General features: G+C 43.8%; 1 protein-coding gene across 1 annotated transcript in view; it reads right to left on the bottom strand.

Annotated features, from left to right (window-relative positions):
• SEL1L3 (SEL1L family member 3) overlaps window positions 1-20,592 on the bottom strand; it is a 519,344-nt gene that overhangs the window by 189,665 nt on the left and 309,087 nt on the right. Inside the window, exon 15 of the mRNA XM_086964007.1 lies at window positions 1,489-1,665. Within this exon, the coding sequence (XP_086820133.1) occupies window positions 1,489-1,665 (177 nt within the window). The remainder of the gene's footprint in view (window positions 1-1,488; window positions 1,666-20,592) is intronic.

Raw genomic sequence — 20,592 nt, 5'->3', positions numbered from 1 at the left:
ACTAAATAAGTTTTTTCGACATAAATATTGTCACTCGTCCTGTGACTCAATCACTCCAACGCCAAGAGTCAATTCATCGGCAGAAATCATCCGACGAAAGCATTACTAAAATAATGTATTGCAACACGGCCTAAGGTAAACAAAAATTATAAATATCATTCACTCAAACAAAAAGGTACTATTTGCAGGGTGGAGAGAAGCCATTTTAGAGTTTTTTTGCGCTGCAATTAATCGGTTTAGAAGAGGTGAAAATAAATGCTATATAGGCCCTATTTTTGATAGGGCCAGAAATATTGGGCTTGGATCTTTGCAACTACACCTGGAATTTTGAAATTTTCTTCAATACTGCTCAACCGTGATCACTCATTGTGCACATTTTGTCAAGCAACACCTGGGTAAATCTGCACAGGGAAAACTGATTGGAAACAATGAAAATGTATAGAATTCAGGTGCAAAGGATCCTACTTCAAACGCTATGTTTTGTACAAAGTACGAAAACTCAAAAGTGTTTGGTAGTATCCCCTTGGATAAAAACGTGGTCAAAATAACTGAACTGAAACTGTTCCACTCTTAATAATAGCCAGAGCAAGGGATGAATGAATGTCGGGATTGTGAATGTGGAAAGTGTCCCTATGGGTTGCATGTGGAAGGAGCACATCATGAATAAGGATGCATTGTTGGAAGAAGGAAAAAGAATGTTCTCAATACTTGGATCGTCTAGAAGAATTAAAGTAAAGAATTTGCCTTGAGTGAGAACTGATTGATAGATTTTAGTGGGGGTGTGGGGAATAAGAAAATATGGGGTTTCAGAGAGGCGACAGTGTTTATTGGCACAAGATAGGTGTTTTGAAGTAGGATGGTTTAGTAAATACTGTGACCGTGTGAATGGTGGAGAGGCAGCGGCTGATATTAGCAAGAAGTTTGACTCAGCATGACTTTCATAAACTTTGATGATGGGCACTCATGCATGTTCTCATGTTTGGGTTGGAATAGTAAGAGCTTGATCCAAAATATGTGGCAAGAGGCTGAGTGGCAAAAAAGGAAAGTCTGTACATAGGCAATTGTTGAATAAAAGAGTGATACTACATGGGAATCGCTTTGTGGATATATTACATGTATGTTGGAACAGAATCAGGTAATAGGTATGCAGTGTATGTGAGATGAGGTAGGGAAGGAGGTAACAGATGTTGCTAACAAAACAAGAGACTCCATGGCAGAAGGACTGTAGTGCAACAGGTACCATAGTGCTGTGATACATCCAGATAATTCAAATATAACATAGCCTTTGAGAGCCACAAATGTGGAAATACACACGACATGTTTAAAAAAGATAGAGGGAATTAATATTACAGAATCATTAAGGAATCAATACATTGTTATGTCGAATATTAGTGTACTCTTGGAACTGGGCAGAGTACATATTTTTATTTAACATTCAAGGGTATAATGTACCACGTACTAAATACTAGAAAGCCAAATTGTACTTACTTCGTTCTTGTTGGGCTGTAAGGGATGAATTCCATCTAAATACAGGGCTCCGATGTTGTAAGCTGCATCAACGTTTCCCATTTTGTCTGCCTTTGTCCAGTATTTCACTGCTTTGGTATAGTTCTTCTTAAGTGCATGATAATACCAGCCAAGTCCATTCATAGCCTGATGTGAACCCTATTCATGAAAAACACACTGATTATATGCAAATGTACATTTATGACATTAACTAGAGTTTTACATAGATCGCAGATAATGCTTTTTGAATCTGAAACATTTGGTGTCGCTGCAGTCGTGCCTGATACCACCTTCAAATGCAGGCTCCGATGGACGTGATTTGTGGCACCTCTCCCACGATGATGGTGCAGGGAGCTCCAGTGGGCTGCTGCACTCATCCTGTTTGCTTACCTCACTGCAGTAGGTTTGCCGGGGTTGTCCTCGGCGCTTATATTCTGATCCTGGGGGAGCTTGATGCAAGGAGGTACCTTGTGTATCCCCATGTTCTTGGTGTTTTTTCCTCACAAGATTCCTTGGGAAGGAAGTATATTTGCCCAATCCAATATGGTGACCTTCCTTAGTTTCCCTACACTACTTTCCCAATTAATCATGGTTTCCTTTTCTCCTGATGTAATTTCCTGTGTTTTGTGTATATAAGGAGATCAGAATTGCATTGCCTTTGTGTCGCAATGCATCATCAGTCCTGCTCATAGCTGCCAAGGTTTAAGATTGCTTATATATGAAATTTTCAAAATGTCAGTGTTATTTTGAGTGACGTTCAAAGACTTTGAATGACACTTTATCGTGAGCAAAAAGCTAGCAATGAAGATGTGGGAAACATATAAATATCATAAATTACACCCATTTGAGCAATGGCAAACTCTAAGAGGACCTTAAAACTGCTGTAAAACACCAGAAATGGAAGGACACTAACCAACATGACACACAGACATTGCACTCATCTTCACCAGTGGAACTCACCTAGGTCATGATCAGTGAATCAGGCTCTCTGCAGTGCCAAGCTGAGTGAAGTCAGAGAGTGCGTCTTTACCTTGTCTTCTGCAGGGGGCCATTGAACTGACAATGGCAGTGTTCCTGTACAATGAGCTGCTGTTGGGGGCTGCACTTCGTCTCACAATGGCTTCCTGCTAAGTGAGGCTTGTTTTTTACTTTATTGCCAAGTTAGGTTTTTTTGCAGTTCTTATATAGCGCAAACTTGACTTGGAGGTAATGGAGTGTGTTAGATTTGGCATCTTTGACTTGGTTTCTGCTGACTTTTTGCCTCTATCGCCTGTATTTTTGGTGCTGTGCTGGATTTCGTTTTTGGTGGCTTGGGTGCTTTGGGTACTTTGCCACTGCTGATCAATGTCAAAGTGCAAGTGCTCCCTGTGTAAATTGTTTTTACAATTGGTTCTCCCTGATTGACATATTTGATTCACTGGTGAGTCCCTAGTAAAGTGCACTGAGTGTGCCAGGGGCTGTAAATTAAATGCTACTAGTGGGCCTGCAGGACTGATTGGGCCACCCACATGAGTAGCCCTGAAAAGGTATCTCAGACCTGCCACTGCAGAGTTTGTGCACACTTTTAAACGGCCTTGTCGACCTGATAAGTGCACCCACTTGCAAGGCCCTCACCCTCCCTTTTCTTACATGTAGGGCACCACCATGGTAGGCCCAGGGGACTCACAGGGGCAGGGTGCAGTGTATGTGAAAGGGAGGACATGTATTAGTGTGTGTGACATGTCCTGATAGTCTTTCAATAGTGAAAAACACAATTTTAAGTATTTCACTATCTGTCCCACAGGATAGACTGGAAGATACGTTGCAACCTCTTACAAGTGTAACTTCCCATTGGGAAAAGAGAGAAGAATAAAGTTTAGGCTCTCTGAACTCAGAATTTAATAACACATTTTTGAGTAAAAATGGTTTTTCAATTTGTGTTTGAAAATTCCACTGTTAGAAAGTACTGACAATACAAAAAGTACCTCTGTAACCATACATAAAACATTACTGATACCTCAGTAGTCCTTTTTTATAAACTCTGGGGTTCATTCATTTGTATTCTTTTTTGTTTTTTTAAGCAAAGGTTTTTTTTCCCATATACAAATTCAAAAATACACCTCTAAATCATTTGCAATATTCATAAAAACAGTGTTGGGAAAACAATATTTACATGACACACATTCAAGTTTCAAGTTTTCAAGTTTATTTATTATGATAAGGAACTCTTTATGAGGTCCACATAAAACAAAATATACATACAAAACAAGAAATACATAAGATATTATTCCATCACAATTAGAAGAAACATCCTAGTACAGGTCCAAAAAACATTAAAAAAAGTTGTACAGTTTAAAAGAAAACATTTCATTAGGTGGGTTAATCAAGGCCGCCTTAAATGAAGAAGCAGAAAAAATGTTGAGTTGTAAGCAAATTGGTCTTAACCATCTACGCCTGCAAGACATCAGGGCAGGACAAACAAACATAACGTGATCTAAGTCCTGATCATACAATTGACAAAGATCACAGCGTGCCGAATGGCCATACCAGCTGGCATGTAGAACTTTCAACGGAAGCAAATTTTGTCTTAATAAGTACACAAGGCGTCTAACGCCATGGGAGATGTTCCAGTACATATACGGTTGAGCTTTCCGCACGGTATAAGACTCAATAACAGGCGTACAACCTTTTTTCGCTAGACAGAAATCTCTATCCTGACAAAACCCCAATTCCCAAGAGGCTGACTTCAGAATGGTTTTTAATTGATAAGAGGATAATGAAAATAGAGTCTCCTCATCCAATTTCAATTGTAGCACGGCAAATCTGAAGTTTTTTACAATCAAGGAGAAATCATTAAAAGATCCTAATAATTCATTTTTTATAAGATCTCTTAAGGTGTTAGGCTCACTTTTAGATAAAGCTACTACCCAACGTATGATACTTGCCAGACCTTGAACCCAGCTGCTACGTAAACCCAGTTCCTGTCTCAAGGAAGCAGTCGAATTTGCTGTACCTACAGACATTAAACTACGTAAAATTTTCCCTTCCGCTGAGTTTAAAAAACTCCACTTTTTTAGATCAATTAACTCTGTTCTGTATAACAGGGAAGCAGGAACTTTCGCTCTGAAAACATCTAAAAGAATAGAAAAATGCCTTCTACCTGTGGCTTTATACAGGGAAACTAAACTCTTTCCCTGTGAAATAGCCTTCCGAGAGTTTTTGTCAATATGTAATTTGTCACTTAAATTATAAGTGACAATTTTACCCAGGACGGTGTAAGATTTCACACTTTCCAATTTTTTTCCCCCCACAACCCAAGGATAGTTAAGGCATTTGGGCTTCTTTCTACCAGAAAAGCAAATCACTTTACTTTTTGCCGTGTTTATCGATAGGAAATGACTTTCAGCATATTCAGAGAGTGCTTGCAACCGATTGTTCAGGCCCTTTGGGGTGAGATCCAAAATCAAGATGTCGTCTGCATACATAAGGCATGCAATTGGAACTCCGCCCAAAGACGGGGCAATACCGGCGCAAGCAGAGAGGGTGACGGGTAAGTCAACTGTATATAGGGAAAATAGCAAAGGGGCCAAAAGGCAACCTTGCTTCAACCCATTGGAAGTAGAAATTATTTTAGATACACCACGTTCACCTCCAAGTAGAACTCTACACCAGGTGTCTGAATAGAGGGCGCGAATTAACTTAATAAGGAAAGGGGGCATACCTAAATCAAATAACTTTTTCCACAGCAAAATTCTGTCTACCTTATCAAAGGCGGTAGAGAAGTCAATAAAGGCGCCATATACCTGACCACCACAGACTTTCACATATTTTTCTGTGATAACTTGCAATGCCGTCAAGTTATCTAGAGTTCCATGATTTTGTCTGAAACCTGTTTGTTCCATGGGGAGGATTTTATATTCAGATACCCATTGGTTCATTAAAGTAAGAACACATTTTGCGAAAACCTTACCAATGGCATCAAGCAAAGCAATTTGACTGTAATTTTGTGGTAGATCTCTTGCCCCTTTTTTATATAAAGGAACAATAATACTTCCTTTCCAGGAAGGGGGGACTGTTCCACTGGAAAAACAAAATTTAAACACTGGAAAGAGAATTTTGCTCCAAAGTTCACTCTGGTGTTTTAATACTGAAATTGGGATTTTATCAGGACCCATCGCACCAGAGGAGCGCATATTCTTAATGGCAAATTCAATTTCCTTTTCCGTTGGACAGTCAAATATACGTGAGACATTATTAAATTCAGCATTGTAAACTTGAGAATTATTGTTACTGTACAACTTCTCGATATAATGAACCCACACCTGTTCCTCAATGGCAATAGGAGTGGGACTGGCTCTGGTACCACAACCTTTGCCAATTAAGGACCAGAATGTCTTGGCTTGGCCATTATAAGAAGCTTCCCTCAGTTGTATCCAGAGGGCATCTTCCTTGGAGCGTTTTAAACGGGCCTTAAGCCTGACTCTCCTTTTTAAGATGAACAACTTAGTCTTAGCTTCTTGGGTAAAGAATAAAAATTGCCCCCTTATAACTTTGTTTATTTCTCTGTTTATAGCCCGTAGGGGATGAGGGACTGCGAAGGATTGTTTCACACCTGGTTTCTTTTTCGCTCTAGACGTTACAGAATCTAAAAAGTTAATAAAACTCAACAACTCTCTCCCTTCCCAGAGGGGTAAATTCTCGACAGTAAAATACAAAAGAGGCACCACACTTTCAAAGGAACAAGAGTTCCAAAAACATTTCCCTGAGTTGGAATCAAAATTCACAAAATCTGTATCCAAACTCCACGGATCCACTTTCGGGAGATTAACGGAGACTAAAAGCATCAACGCATTATGGTCACTAAGGTTAGACTCAATGACCTTCATATCCTTCAATAGGTAAAAACAAGCATAATCTACCATAATAAAATCAATAATAGATTTTCCCTTATTTGATTTATGCGTATAAGCTGCCGGGGTGTCAGACGGAAGCCTCCCATTTACTATTAAGCAGTCAACTTTATGTAGACCTTCTAAAATAAGTTTACCTCTTTTGTTAGTTTTAATTTTGGTAGGTAACTGGGCTGATGGTATATTCAGAGACTCTTCCATTTGAATATTTCTAAACAACTCCAACCCACAGTTAGATATATTACAATTCAAATCCCCAAACATTAACACATGCGGAGGCGGGGAAATGTCCAACGCTTTAGTTAAAAAAGTGAACAAAGTTTTTAGACCAGCATTAAAGCTACAATTGGGGGGGAATATAAATATTTATCACAATCAACGATCTATTAGGGCAATCCTCAAATACATCTTTTAAGGTTATTGCTTGAAACAGTTTCCCTGGATCGAGATAGTGTGAATAATTCCATTGCAATCTATTAGATAACAAGCATGCTAATCCTCCCTTTGCATGGCCTCTTCTGGTGCTGATTGCGCTATTTTCCAAAACAAAGTAATCTTTTTCCAAAGCTAATCTTCCTTCGACCCAGGTTTCTTGCAAACAAATTATATCTGCCTTTTGAGAATGCAAGAAACATAATTTCTCCTTATAATCTTTGAAACCGGCAGTGTTCCATGAGATAAATTTCAGCTCTCTGTTAAAAATAAGAATGTAGTTTGGAACAGGGAGCAGATTTACTCGCTAAAACTCCAGGTAACCAACTCCATTTAGAATGATCATCCTTCACTGTCTGCTTAAGGGGATAGTTTTTATATGAAACTTGCCTTTCATTCCTAGCCACACAAATTTTTAAGTCCTCTGATCTAAGATTAGACCAATCCGACAACAGCACACCCATATTAGAGGGAAGTGATAGTGAAGAATTGGCAAGAATACTTTGAGTACGTTTTTCCCCAAAGTATGGCATGACATCTATCCCTCTAACTTGTAATTCCTCCGCCCACTGTAGAACAAGATTTAACACAACTTTCGAATGGAATTTCACCCTTGTAGATCTTATAGATTTCCCCACCAAGGAGTTAAGGAGAAATACAACGTCCAAATCGGACGTTTGAATTAATTTTAAACTTTCGATCTCTTTAAAACAGATCAGTAGGGCAGATCTATTTAAAATTAAATCTTGTTCAAATAAGGGAGAAAAATCAAGATACAAAGTATCTACATTTATTTTTTCTTTTGGGGGAATAACTGTCATTGAGGATGGAACCTGAAAGGGTCTTGCTGAAGGATTGAGAGAAATAAGGGACGGAGTGACAGAAGGAGAAGTAACCTTAGAAACAACTTGGCAAGATCCTGCTATAGCATTACAATATGAAGAAAAAGGATTAACGGATGATTGGGAAACCTTGGGAAGGAAAGGATTAGTGAAACTTATGGGACCTAGACCAGTAGACAGGGGGTCCCCTTTAGGCGAAACAACCCTAGCTTCTACATGAGGGGTAGGAGACTGCTCCACCTGAGGAGAATCTTCTAGTATTGATTCTGCATTCTTATCAAAAAGAAGTTTTCTCTGTCTTTTTTTGGAGAATCTTCGGATGGGTTTCCTCTTCTTCATTCTGATCTTTTTGTGTTTCAGGGGACTCACTTTTTCCATCAAACCAATATTTACTTTAGGAATCTCCTCTTCTTTGTTTGACGGCAAGGAGAATATCGGAAAGAGAGAGGGAATTTCAGTTTTGAGAGTGAGTGGAGATGTTGATATTACCTCTATCTTATCACTGATGGGAGCTATACAATTAGCGCCAGCCGAAACCACTTTGGATGGATTGGGGACAGCTGGGAGCACTACAGGATTCTTTGCCTTTTGACCTTCTGTCAAAGGAGGAGATTGAGCTGAATCCAAAACTGCTGAAGCGGTAGGAGCGCTTATTTTTGGAGGCACCAACAGAGAAGCCGATGTTATGGGGAGATCTGACACTAACTCATTTTTACTTAGCAAGAGAACTTGCAAAATTTGCGTTACAGTGTCAAAAATACACTCCGAACCTCCCACAAATTTTTCAAGTAAACTCAGAATCGAAGAAAGAATTGATTCCAAAGAGGACAATGAATTGGAAATTAACCTCCCATTAGTATTTGGAGAACCCTCAGCTAAATTGTTCAACACTGGACCTGAACAAGATGTAAAGTTTAATTGCGCATGGGAAAAATCTAATTTATTAGATGGTGTGCTACTTAGAGGACCGGTACTCGAAATGGTTATTGCTTCCTCTAAATTAGGCATACCTTTAGAGTTCCCCTGTAGGGATCCCACCTGAACCCTATGAGCTGTTAAATCAATGTCAGGTAATGTAAAATCATTTCCTATTACAGGAGATTTAACTGACACAGCTGACAAAAGATCAGTATTCACTAAAACTTTAGGGACTTCCATAAGAGCTGCTTGGGGGAGGTCAATTCTGTCAGATTTTGAGGGCATACTACCCGAAGACTCAAGGGGAGCATTCTGTTTCAAATGTGCATTGTTTGAAGACAAAGGCGAGCCCCTTAGTACTTCGGGGCTAGCTAGTATAGGCAAGGATTGACTAGCAACCAAACTCAAACTAGAGGAAACATCAATAACCCTATTAACAGGCACCGAACCATTAGAACCTGGAATTTCACTCGGGGACTGCAGATCAGTGGATTTATCTTTCCCTTTGTCCCATAAATTGAAAAGCTGACATTGGCCTTTCAATTGCATGGAAGATGCAATTTTGTTCCGTAGGGGGTTAGATTTGGTTTTAGACCCAGATCTCCCTACAATCACGCGCCCAGAGCGCAGTTTTTTAGCCGTCATGAGACAGAATTTAGAGGGGATAAAATAAAATAATAACAATTGTAAAATATGAAACCAAACCCTGAGATACAATACAAGTCTAAAGAGGCAACGTCACACAGATTTAATACCGGAGATCAAAGGGAGGGGGCCCAGCCCAGCCTTCTTCAGCCTCTGACGGCCTCAGACGGTCCCGCCCTTGTCCCGGGCTTCTCCCGGCGCGCTCCGCGCGCTCCCGCGCGCTCCCGCGATGCGGTGTCACAAGGGAGATTTATAGCCGCGCTGAGGCGGGGGAGGAGCCGGCAGGGAGAGCGGGTCAGCTGCTGATGATGCCGAGGGTCAGGCGCTCCTGGGATTTGGAGTCCTCGCCTGGCCACGCTCGCAGCCCTGCCCACACCACCGCCACAGAGGCTCAGTCCGAGAAGATTCCTTGCAGGCACAGCGCACTTCCAGCAGCGCAGACAAAGAGAACCAGGGGCGAAGCGGGACCCGCGGAGCGGGTTCCGCGAGGAGTAGAGTGAAGAGATTAAAGGAAGAGCAGCTCCAGCGTGCTCGCAGTCCAAAGCTCCCTCTTCAATCCACAAAGTCAACAGGTGAGTAAACCAACAGTGAAACTGACGCGCTGGTTTTAGCCGCGCTGAGGCGGGGGAGGAGCCAGCAGGGAGAGCGGGTCAGCTGCTGATGATGCCGAGGGTCAGGCGCTCCTGGGACTTGGAGTCCTCGCCTGGCCACGCTCGCAGCCCTGCCCACACCACCGCCACAGAGGCTCAGTCCGAGAAGATTCCTTGCAGGCACAGCGCACCTCCAGCAGCGCAGACAAAGAGAACCAGGGGCGAAGCGGGACCCGCGGAGCGGGCTCCGCGAGGAGTAGAGTGAAGAGACCAAAGGAAGAGCAGCTCCAGCGTGCTCGCAGTCCAAAGCTCCCTCTTCAATCCACAAAGTCAACAGGTGAGTAAACCAACAGTGAAACTGACGCGCTGGTTTTAGCCGCGCTGAGGCGGGGGAGGAGCCAGCAGGGAGAGCGGGTCAGCTGCTGATGATGCCGAGGGTCAGGCGCTCCTGGGACTTGGAGTCCTCGCCTGGCCACGCTCGCAGCCCTGCCCACACCACCGCCACAGAGGCTCAGTCCGAGAAGATTCCTTGCAGGCACAGCGCACTTCCAGCAGCGCAGACAAAGAGAACCAGGGGCGAAGCGGGACCCGCGGAGCGGGTTCCGCGAGGAGTAGAGTGAAGAGATTAAAGGAAGAGCAGCTCCAGCGTGCTCGCAGTCCAAAGCTCCCTCTTCAATCCACAAAGTCAACAGGTGAGTAAACCAACAGTGAAACTGACGCGCTGGTTTTAGCCGCGCTGAGGCGGGGGAGGAGCCAGCAGGGAGAGCGGGTCAGCTGCTGATGATGCCGAGGGTCAGGCGCTCCTGGGACTTGGAGTCCTCGCCTGGCCACGCTCGCAGCCCTGCCCACACCACCGCCACAGAGGCTCAGTCCGAGAAGATTCCTTGCAGGCACAGCGCACTTCCAGCAGCGCAGACAAAGAGAACCAGGGGCGAAGCGGGACCCGCGGAGCGGGCGAAGCGGGACCCGCGGAGCGGGCTCCGCGAGGAGCAGAGTGAAGAGATTAAAGGAAGAGCAGCTCCAGCGTGCTCGCAGTCCAAAGCTCCCTCTTCAATCCACAAAGTCAACAGGTGAGTAAACCAACAGTGAAACTGACGCGCTGGTTTTAGCCGCGCTGAGGCGGGGGAGGAGCCAGCAGGGAGAGCGGGTCAGCTGCTGATGATGCCGAGGGTCAGGCGCTCCTGGGACTTGGAGTCCTCGCCTGGCCACGCTCGCAGCCCTGCCCACACCACCGCCACAGAGGCTCAGTCCGAGAAGATTCCTTGCAGGCACAGCGCACTTCCAGCAGCGCAGACAAAGAGAACCAGGGGCGAAGCGGGACCCGCGGAGCGGGTTCCGCGAGGAGTAGAGTGAAGAGATTAAAGGAAGAGCAGCTCCAGCGTGCTCGCAGTCCAAAGCTCCCTCTTCAATCCACAAAGTCAACAGGTGAGTAAACATACATTTGGTCAATAACTAAGACTCGTTTTACAAACATAAAGACAAAGTCAAACATTACTATACATTCAATTCTGTTTTAACCATGAGAACATTGTGCTACAGACTTGTATCTGGTATTGGGACCTATTGTGTTTATGTCCTCAATAGTATCTATATTTGGGGTCCTGGAGAGGTCAGAGTACTATTGTAAACCTCTATTGCTAAGCTTGTTCAATCAAGCTCAGAAACTCTGTTGTTCAATATATTATTATTCTTTTTGGCTGCTCTTTGCCTCATGGAGAGAAAAGCCTACGCGTTTAGACCTTCATATTGGGACCAAATCGATGCATTGAAATAAGGACTTCATCAGGGCAGGACAGAGTTCAAGTAGGACACGTGGATCCAAATGTAGGTTTCTTAATGTACGAGCAGTAACGTGGGTGCAGTTTTTAATAATCACTCAAGCTCTTCAGTTCTATGTGCTTCTTGAGATTCTGCTTCCTTCAATATTTGTCCTTTCTCGTTTTGCCTTCAAGGGGACGCGGATGTTAGTCCTTGAGCGAGCCGGTGTAGACTCTTTGGGTTCCAGCTTCTCCTTATTCCAGGGTATGTTTGTGAAAAGAGTCTTAGTTATTGACTAAATGTATGTGTGTGATGTAAATATCGTTTTTCCCGACACTGTTTTTGTGAATATTGCAAACGATTTAGAGGTGTATGTTTGAATTGATATTATTGGAAAAAAAGCTATGCTTAATAAAACAAAAAAGAATACAAATGAATAAAGCCAAGAGTTAATAAAAAGGACTACTGAGGTACTAGTAATGTTTTATTTATGGTTACAGAGGTACTTTTTGTATTGTCAGTATGTAATTGATTCCAGCCTCTGTACTCCTGAATTGAATCACTCCCCCATTTTGTACTTTTAGAAAGTAGGCATTTTCTTGTTTAACCATTATGTGTGCTTCTGTCTGTTTGTGAAATAACTGTGTAGTTGTGGAGTGACAGGGACTAGGGATGTGCCTTGACTGAAGAAAGCTGCTGGGGGTTTGAGGAGTGCATGGACGTTCCTGGATGACTCCGAGCTAAGCTGAATGGGGCTTGGCTGCATTTAGAGTAGTGGGAGGAGTTTTCCTTGCACCTGAAGAGGGCCTGTCTCACTTGCACAATGCTGTCTCCACCCTCTGTGGTCATACTATACCAGTGAGGACAGAACTGGTTTGAACTGGGCTCAGAGGCCCTTGCACAAAGAGAACAAAGACAAAATGGGGTATAAGTAGTGGACCTTAAACCCCAGAACTTTAGATCACTTCTGAACTCAAGGGGAACCTTTGCCAAGGAGCAGAGCCCAGAAGCTTTGAGGAGCACTGCCTCTTTTGCTGTGAGGGGTTGCCTACAGTTTCTGCTTATGCCAAGGAAATGACAAAGACTGCAACTTTGCTGATGAACCCTCTTGAGGAAGAATCTCTGAGGGCCTCTGCGAGTTGGCCTCCTGTTCTGAAGTCTCAGGGACACAAATACTTCACCACCAGCTCCACTGAACTCTATTGCTGAGAGTTCTGACCTGCCGGGAGGTGCCTGTTCCAGTTTTGGGCCTCTGGAGGTTGTTCCTGCTGTTGGGAGCTGGAAGAAACGAAAGAGAAGCAAGAAAAGCAATCTCCGACTACATCAGCGATGCTGCAGTGATGCCACGACCTGCACCGAGGCCAGGGGCTCCGCTTGTGAAGTGCACGATGCACAGCCCGGCCTACACTGCAGCTCTGACACCTGCTGATGCCTGGCAAAGCTGGCAGTTATCTGCATTCCAGACACCAGCCCTTGCAGCGACTCCGTCTGCATGCTGTTATCGCGTTGCCGGTAACCGCCGAGGGTAACTCCACGAACTCGCCAACTCCACATCGCCTCACCAGAACCGACGCCTCACCTTCGACGCATCTGGCTTCCCCTGTTCTGCATTCGACACAATGCCTCCTCGCAGACACACATCCTCGCCTCCACCGTGACAGCCAGGCATCCGTCTCCAATCTTGTGACTTACACCTCACCTTCGCGACACCGTGCATCATCGTAGACTTAATTTCCATAGGTACTGCTTGTTTGGGGGTCCGTGTGACTCCATGCCTGATGCCGTGCCCCTTGTGGTCGGTGACACACTTTGGATTTATTGCTGTCACTACGTTGCAATAGCCCTGGGTGGAGCTATTTGTTTTTTTCAAACTTTATTTTTGCAATAACTGTTCTAACGTCATATCTTATTACCTGTATGTTGGATTTTTGTAGTTTTTGTCTTGGTGAGCTTAGATAAAGATACTTTATTTTTCTAAATTGGTGTTGTATTATCACTGTATTACTGTGTGTTTTGACTCTTGAGTACAAATACTTTACACATTGCCTTTGCGATAAACCTGTCTGCCCGTACCATACCAAGGAGGTGAGCAGGCGTTATTTAGAGTGTGTTTCTCCCATACTCTTACTAGAAGCAAGTGTCCCGACTTGGACAAAGGTACCTACCTCTGCCAACTTGAGACGCACATTTCTTACAGAGTGCTTTACATGAGCATCCATTCATATTTTGCTGGCACAGGTGGTGGATATTCACTTAAGCTGATCTCTGGCACTACGCTAGAACTGTCTAGTTATCATAGGGCCAGTGTGAGGTGCGTATCATGTCAGGCATCTTCTTGTATGGCAGCTGATAGTCATTGTCGTCCATCAGAGCTGCAGACCACAGGTGGCCGACACCTTGTAAGTGCGCACCTGTGCCAAGATTACAGGTGCACTGCACCCTTCTGGGCATGCACTGGCAGCTGGCGAGTCAAGGAAAAAGAAAGCTGCCTCCTGTCCTGACATCTCAACTGCATACTTGTTTTGCAAGGTAGAGAATCCTGACATTTAAGCTCCAGACAAGGTTTCTTAATTATATCATGGAAATGAACAGTAAAACCCGGTGTTGTGCACCAAAACTAGAAGGCCCACCCTCAAATAGCAGAATAAATTCAGCCCACTCTCTTACCTGTGATAGTGCTGTCATATACACCCTGGGAAGGGACTGCACTGGTGCCAGGCTCAGCAAAGAAACAAATAGCTGCAGCCCGCCACCTCCACTGAATGAATGAAAGATTTTTATTGTTTCAGTTAATTAAAACCACAACAATACATTTTAAAGGAATCGACTAATGTGTTTAAAATTTCTTAACATATATGTACAATCTCTGTTAATATATTCTATAACACTCTCCGTCTAAAACCAAGTTTGTTATTTAAAATCGAATGAAGTGTAATAAAAATGCAGTCTGTCTAGCTTAGTTCTGAAGTTCTTGATTTTTTCCTCTTTTATGTTCCGGAGAGCTCTCTGCCCGAGCTACCACAGTTGTGTTATCCTTTTGTTGACAGGGTGCCGTGGTGTGTTTTAGCGCTTGGGAGTGGGCTGCAAGGAACTTTAGTAATAGACAGTTCAATCGCGTGTCTGCTGGGTTCAAGGTTGCCATAATTGCAGATCTGCACGTACCCCGCTCGTTCATAGACTTTTTTAACAGAGAGCTTCGAGCTTGAGCTAGATTCGGGCAGATGCAGACAAGATGAATAAAGTCCTCGTTGCTCCTCCCGCATAGTAGTCTGCAGGTTTTTGGTCCATTATGCACCCAGGTTGGTTGGTCCATAATCGATGGGAATTTCCCCAAACGGAGTCCCATTAATTTCTGTTTTCTGTGAGCTGGAAATGTAATTGTTAAGTATGGGGCTGCCACAAGTGTTTTGTAATTTGATATTACCATCCATGCGTGTTTTCTGTTGGTAAACGTGGCTTTATCAAGTAAGAGAGAGTGGAATTTTGTTGACTTGTTTATAGCCTGTTTGAACGCCGGGTAAGGCAGGTTTAATTCCCAGAGTTTTCTTGTTCCAGTCTCAGTTATGGAGTTTTCAAGATACTGGTTGTATGGGGATTTAGTGTCAGATCTAATTTCTTCCCATAGTGCTTGGTGCAATTCCGAGGCTGACGTGTTCTGTTTCAGTGTATACCAGTACTTAATACTTGCATACTTTCTTCCCACTGTTTCATTTACTGTTCCAAATTCTAACCTTGTCTGAGCTGGTGAGGCTCCCTGTTGTATTTGGAAGGTAGATTTGAAGATGGCTGTCTGCATTTTGTTAAGCAGATCCGCATCTTTCCCATGCAATCCTACACTGCCGTATGAGAGGGTTGGTAGAACTTTTGCTTTTATTGTTGCCAGTAAAGGTTTATATGATGGCCCGTGAGCTTTTTGGCCAAAGATCTAAAAGCAAATGAGAGTGAATTTGATCTCTGAGTGATGTACGACATTTGCTGCTGATGGCTTTGTCGATTATCGAAGTAGAAGCCCAAGTACTTGAAGTTGGACACGGCCTCTAGCTTTGTTCCCTCCAGGTAGATGTTTGTACTGGCTGTCCGCCGCCTGGTGATAAGCATTGTTTTTGTTTTTGTTGTGTTTATCTCCAGGTTGTTATTTGTTATAAATTCTGCCAGCCCTACTAGTAACCTTTCAATGCCAATCTTCGTTAGATTCAACAATACCACGTCGTCTGCATAGGATAGATGAGTTAGAGGAAGGGAGCCAAGTTTAGGTGGATGAGATGGGATCTTATTTAGACTTGATGTTAGGTCTGCCATAAAAAGGTTAAAAAGATGGGGGGCTAGAACACAGCCCTGCTTGAGACCTTTACTGGTGTTGATTTTTCTTGAGAGCCGTGTTCCACTCCCCAATTTAACTTCCATCCAAGTATTGGAGTAAAGGAGTAAGATCCCTCTCAGGATTTTATCCGGAATGTTCCAGCTGCACAATTTCCTCCATAAGATGTTCCGATCCACACTATCGAATGCTGCCTTTAAGTCAATAAAACATAGATGAAGAGGCTGTTTTCTCCGAAGATATTTGTCGGCTAGCACTGAGAGAGACATAATGTTAGTTAGTGTCCCAGTTCCTTTCCTGAAGCCTGTTTGGTTCAGTGGTATTCTCTTTGTGACGTCGGACCAATTTATTAGATCTTCCAGGACGAGGGATGCAAAGTACTTTGCCTCCACATCTAGGAGGGCAATCAGTCTGTAATTAGCTGGGGATGTTCTGTCTCCTCCTTTAAAGATGGGTGAAATTATGGAGCCCTTCCAACTGGATGGTATTTGGTTTTCACCTATTATTTCTTCAAATAATATTTTTAATTTTCTGCACCAAAAGTCCGGATCAGTTTTGTAAACTATTGGAGGGATCCCATTTGGCCCTGGTGCTCCGTTGCCACGTGACTTCCTTATGATTCTTCTTATGTCCGCTTCACTATACCATGTTTGTTTGACCTTATTTGTTGCGTCCTTCTTCTCCCATAGGCTAACCACGTCGCGGGGAAGCCTGGGAGTGATGCTTCCTTCTTTTCTTTTTTGGGACACTTCGTTGGTAATTTGTTGGATTGCTCCTGGGTTATGCTGGTCAAGTGTTATCTCTGCGAACCTCTCTGTTAATAACGCAACCCAGTCCGCTTCTTGGACATTGGATGATGTTGGATTTGAAGGGTGATTTAAGCTGTTAATAATCCTCCAAAATGCGTTTGAGTTGGTGTTCTTGGCGGAGCAGAGTAGTTTTGCCCAGAGGTCATCCTTCAGAGATCTTTTGTATTCCCACATTTTCTTTTTGTATTCTTTCTTGAGGTTTTGTCTTTGGATCCAGTCTTTGGACGACGTAGTTGTCTTTTTTAGTGCTCTGGCGTTTCTCCTTATCTCTATTTTGAGTTTTACCAGGTTCTTTGGCAGAGAATTTTTGTTAGTGAGAGGATGTGGTTTATTTGGGGCGGACGTTGTTGCTATTAACTTTCCCGTAAAGCTCTCCCATTTTTGTATTTGGGTACCTGTTGTTACCTCACTTTCTATTTTTAGTCTCTGCACATTTGCCTGCAGTACGTCGATGTTGCCCGTTGTCCAGTTAAGTCGTTTCAAGTTAGTGGTCACGATGTTATCTCCCACTATGTTGTAACTGTGGTATTTAGTTAGTTTTAAATTGAAATAAGTGTGCTGATATGAGTGATCGCTTTTTGAAGTGTATTCTATAGAAAATTGCTGGACAAATGGCAATAGTGGAAGAGAGACTGCTGTGTAATCTAGCCTTGAGGCAGTCAAGGTTCCTAGGTGGGTGTGCTGCGGCGGATTGTCACCTTCGATTCTCCCATTAAGGAACCGCAGCCCGAGGAATTCCAGGCTTGTTACCAGTTTTCGCCCAATTGGATCGGATCGCTCTGTTTGCAGCTGAGTTTGGGTTTTGACGTTCCAAAATTCATTGTCAGCTGCTATTATCTCGTCATCCTCAGGCGTATAGATTAAGTTTGAATTAAAATCACCCGTTACGATGATTTCCCAGGATGGGTTATTGTTTCGAGTATCCATGATTGTGGATACTAGCTGATCCAATGCGACTTGCTTCTCTTTCACCTTTGGGGGTGCGTAGAAGTTAACAAGTAGTACCGGGGTTGGTCTGCCTGGCATTGATAGTTTTATTAATTGCATGTTTGGCCCATATGGGGCTATTTGTTCTGAGTTAATCTTGATGTCTGACGCGATATAAACTGATAGACCCCCTTTTGGTCGACCAAAGTTGAATTTTTTCCGTGCTGGTATATTGTAGTGAGTGTACCCGACAAGAGGTAGCTCCTCCAATGCCCATGTTTCTTGGAGGGCAATAATGTCGCATGCTGTCCAGTTGTGGAGTGGCGAGCCGTCTTCCATCCATTTCCTCGCTCCGGCTATGTTCCAGGACAATAGGTGGAGAATTTCATGGGTACTATCCTTTTTAGGTTTTTTGGGAGGTCAATTATTTTTCTGTTTATTTAATGTGTCTGTTAGCCAGCGCCAGTAGGCTGCGTCATCCTTGGGCTTTGTTTGATTGCCTGTTGTGGTTAGGGAATAGATTGTCTGCATATGTATTGTACAAAGTAGAGATTCCTAGCATTTAAGGTCCAGTCACGGTTGCTAAATGTGGAAGAAATCAACAGTAAAACCCATTGCTGCCCCACCAGACCCAAAAGACCTTCAAACTGCCCAAAATTATTAGCTAACAATCTTTCGGTCAGATCTTTCCTCTGACCTGCGTTAGCTGCGGCACAGCAAGCAAAACAAATCTCTGGGACCTATCAGCCATACTGCTTGATCGTGGTGGGGCCAGCCATAAGGTACCATACCATGTCCTGGCATACCATAATACATAAGGCCTTTGTAAAATCCTAACATTGCCAAAATGACATCATCAAATATCACACCACTAAACATCACCTCATCAAACATGATCAAAGATCACCAAACGTCACATCACAAAACATCATGCTGCTTCGCCAAACATCACATCATGAAATCGCTTTCCACCATCACAACACAAACATCACATTACCAAACGTTTCCAACACCAAACACCATCAAACATAACATTGCTATTCAGAATTCTATTGAATGTGCATCCGATGGAGACGTAAATGCCCTCCCTATGGCTCTATTATCAAACCGTATTTTCCCCTAGCCCTTATGTACCACGCTACGAACCGGCAATAAAATCTAAAAACACAAATTAAGTTAATTATTGTGATTGGGTAGCCAGCACGTGGATGGTGTTCCTACTAAAAGTATGCAGGACGCGCTCATACATAACTGGGAGAGTGGAAGCATGAAAGTGCTGACTGGACGTCGAAGGACCTAAATAAAGATGCTGGCTCTTTAATGTTCAGATGCTGTGCTGGAGCCTGGGTGGGGTTATGCTTCCATTTCTAACGATAATGGCATTACTCATAGTCCTACTCCCTCGCCTTCCTTCAATACAAGTGAGGCCCCGCCTCCCACCCAGACCCACCCCCAGCATAAAAACTCTGCCCGCCACCACCTCCACCTGTACGTAAACAAGCCGAGCTAGCACTCAGTTGAACCGCAACTGGAGGGAGGTAGGGTCCTCGAAGGAAGGCGAGGGAGTAGAACTAGGAGTAATGTCATTATCGTTAGAAATGGAAGCATAACCTCCCGTCCCTCCCTCGCCTTCCTTCAATACAAGTGAGGACATAGCAAGCAGAAAAAAACAGGTGGAGGTGGGGGCTAGCAGAGTTTTTATGCTGGGGGTGGGTCTGGGTGGGAGGCGGGCCTCACTTGTATTGAAGGAAGGCAAGGGAGAGACGGGAGGTAATGGGAAGCTGTCTTGGAGAACTGATCTGAAGCGAGGTCTCAACTGGAAAAAGAAAAGTAAAGTTTTACATCATGCTACATGCAGCATTTACAAAAGGTGCTGCACGCTCATAAGGCGGCAATGTCAAAAATAGCAAACCGACAAGGCACCCCCTGGAATCACACAAGTGCACTCCTGTGTCCTAATTTTTTATATCACCTCGGGTGTAGCCGCAGACTCGCGCTGGCAGACCACGCGGTATGCTGGAGTGAGAGGCCGGCTCCATTAGTACATTGAAGCCATGACCAGCTCACGTAGCCCCTACTTTACAGCCCAGGGCAAAAGTGTATTTGACCCAGCAGGCCTTGTCCATAGTCAGCACAGATTGCACTTACTGGCAGCGCGCTCACTACATAAATACAGCTCTAGGTTCCTTGAGTGCGCCTCTCACAGCGTGGTTGTGCCACTTCAAATGCGTGACAAATGCATTTCAAAGCTAAGATGCGGAGAACTAAACTGAAATGTGTTAGTCCAACGCCTGATACATGGTACTTGGCAGGAATGCCTGCAGAGTTTTCTAAGCCTCCTGCTGTTATCCTGGTTACTGATTCATGTCCTGCTATGTACTCTGTTAGTTCCATCCTGCTCCTGTTTCCGCTACTTCCAGTATTCCATCTGCAGTCGCCTGCAATTATCATCTTCTGGACGTTTTCTGCCAAATTGCTGTTTTCCTCCAAAGTCTTTTTCTGGAAGGCCCTATCCTCTTACGCCCTTTTTAGATTGAGTCTTGAGTCAGCGCACATGCGCTGCTCTGCGAGACTTGTTGTACTGAAGTATGAAATAGAAGCCCGTCAACTCTTCGCCCATATTTGTCACTGGATTTTGTCATTGTCCTTTGTAAATGCTGGCTTCTGATTCGTAAATAGGCGTGTTAGTCCCTCATTATTGCCATTTGTCTTCTTTAACCCCCCCATGGCGACTGGCCCTTTTACTTCGTTGTTACATGGTCCGTGTTCTTAAGTCTGTAAGCACTATTTTGTTTATTGGGTTTAAGCATGGGATAAATTTTGCGAATTCGCAATTCGCGAATTTGCGGATTTGCAAATTTGTGTTCCGCAAAATTCGCGAATTTGTGCGAAATTGCAGAATTTTTTTGGGGTGTGTTCGCGGGGAGATTTGCGTGTTCCCGGGGTGCTTTGCGTGTT

This window comes from Lissotriton vulgaris, chromosome 3_2, assembly GCF_964263255.1.
Source record: "Lissotriton vulgaris chromosome 3_2, aLisVul1.2, whole genome shotgun sequence".
NCBI classification, from domain to species: Eukaryota; Metazoa; Chordata; class Amphibia; order Caudata; family Salamandridae; genus Lissotriton; species Lissotriton vulgaris.
The sequence above is the reverse complement of the archived record's forward strand: the minus strand, read 5'-3'. Positions and strand labels throughout refer to the sequence as shown.